The 1482-nt window shown below is 62.4% G+C and overlaps 1 protein-coding gene across 1 annotated transcript in view; it reads right to left on the bottom strand.

Moving 5' to 3' along the window:
- Window positions 1-1482, bottom strand: part of ETH_00007045 (uncharacterized protein) — a gene marked incomplete at both ends in the record, with an annotated part of 7708 nt that overhangs the window by 1190 nt on the left and 5036 nt on the right. Inside the window, 7 exons of the mRNA XM_013377090.1 lie at window positions 121-207; window positions 281-367; window positions 441-527; window positions 604-690; window positions 755-841; window positions 912-998; window positions 1069-1155. Of these exons, the coding sequence (XP_013232544.1) occupies window positions 121-207; window positions 281-367; window positions 441-527; window positions 604-690; window positions 755-841; window positions 912-998; window positions 1069-1155 (609 nt within the window). The remainder of the gene's footprint in view (window positions 1-120; window positions 208-280; window positions 368-440; window positions 528-603; window positions 691-754; window positions 842-911; window positions 999-1068; window positions 1156-1482) is intronic.

Raw genomic sequence — 1482 nt, 5'->3', positions numbered from 1 at the left:
TTGAGCTCGTCGCTCATTTGCTTCCCCGCGAAGATGAGGCGAATCTGCTTGCTGCAGCAGCAGCAGCAGCAGCAGCAGCAGCAGCAGCAGCAGCTAGCTGCCGCCGCGGAGCTGCAGCACCATGTGGATGGTGCAGCCCGGAGCCACTCTGTAGTCGCTGAGTTTGAGCTCGTCGCTCATTTGCTTCCCCGCGAAGATGAGGCGAATCTGCTTGCTGCAGCAGCAGCAGCAGCAGCAGCAGCAGCAGCAGCAGCTAGCTGCCGCCGCGGAGCTGCAGCACCATGTGGATGGTGCAGCCCGGAGCCACTCTGTAGTCGCTGAGTTTGAGCTCGTCGCTCATTTGCTTCCCCGCGAAGATGAGGCGAATCTGCTTGCTGCAGCAGCAGCAGCAGCAGCAGCAGCAGCAGCAGCAGCTAGCTGCCGCCGCGGAGCTGCAGCACCATGTGGATGGTGCAGCCCGGAGCCACTCTGTAGTCGCTGAGTTTGAGCTCGTCGCTCATTTGCTTCCCCGCGAAGATGAGGCGAATCTGCTTGCTGCAGCAGCAGCAGCAGCAGCAGCAGCAGCAGCAGCAGCAGCTAGCTGCCGCCGCGGAGCTGCAGCACCATGTGGATGGTGCAGCCCGGAGCCACTCTGTAGTCGCTGAGTTTGAGCTCGTCGCTCATTTGCTTCCCCGCGAAGATGAGGCGAATCTGCTTGCTGCAGCAGCAGCAGCAGCAGCAGCAGCAGCTAGCTGCCGCCGCGGAGCTGCAGCACCATGTGGATGGTGCAGCCCGGAGCCACTCTGTAGTCGCTGAGTTTGAGCTCGTCGCTCATTTGCTTCCCCGCGAAGATGAGGCGAATCTGCTTGCTGCAGCAGCAGCAGCAGCAGCAGCAGCAGCAGCAGCTAGCTGCCGCCGCGGAGCTGCAGCACCATGTGGATGGTGCAGCCCGGAGCCACTCCGTAGTCGCTGAGTTTGAGCTCGTCGCTCATTTGCTTCCCCGCGAAGATGAGGCGAATCTGCTTGCTGCAGCAGCAGCAGCAGCAGCAGCAGCAGCAGCAGCTAGCTGCCGCCGCGGAGCTGCAGCACCATGTGGATGGTGCAGCCCGGAGCCACTCTGTAGTCGCTGAGTTTGAGCTCGTCGCTCATTTGCTTCCCCGCGAAGATGAGGCGAATCTGCTTGCTGCAGCAGCAGCAGCAGCAGCAGCAGCAGCAGCAGCAGCAGCTAGCTGCCGCCGCGGAGCTGCAGCACCATGTGGATGGTGCAGCCCGGAGCCACTTAGTAGTCGCTGAGTTTGAGCTCGTCGCTCATTTGCTTCCCCGCGAAGATGAGGCGAATCTGCTTGCTGCAGCAGCAGCAGCAGCAGCAGCAGCAGCAGCAGCAGCAGCAGCAGCTAGCTGCCGCCGCGGAGCTGCAGCACCATGTGGATGGTGCAGCCCGGAGCCACTCTGTAGTCGCTGAGTTTGAGCTCGTCGCTCATTGCTTCCCCGCGAAGATGAGGC

The sequence above is a fragment of the Eimeria tenella genome, genomic scaffold (genome assembly GCF_000499545.2).
Source record: "Eimeria tenella Houghton genomic scaffold, Eth_scaff456, whole genome shotgun sequence".
Taxonomy (NCBI): Eukaryota; Apicomplexa; class Conoidasida; order Eucoccidiorida; family Eimeriidae; genus Eimeria; species Eimeria tenella.
This window is presented reverse-complemented; position numbering and strand designations above follow the sequence as displayed.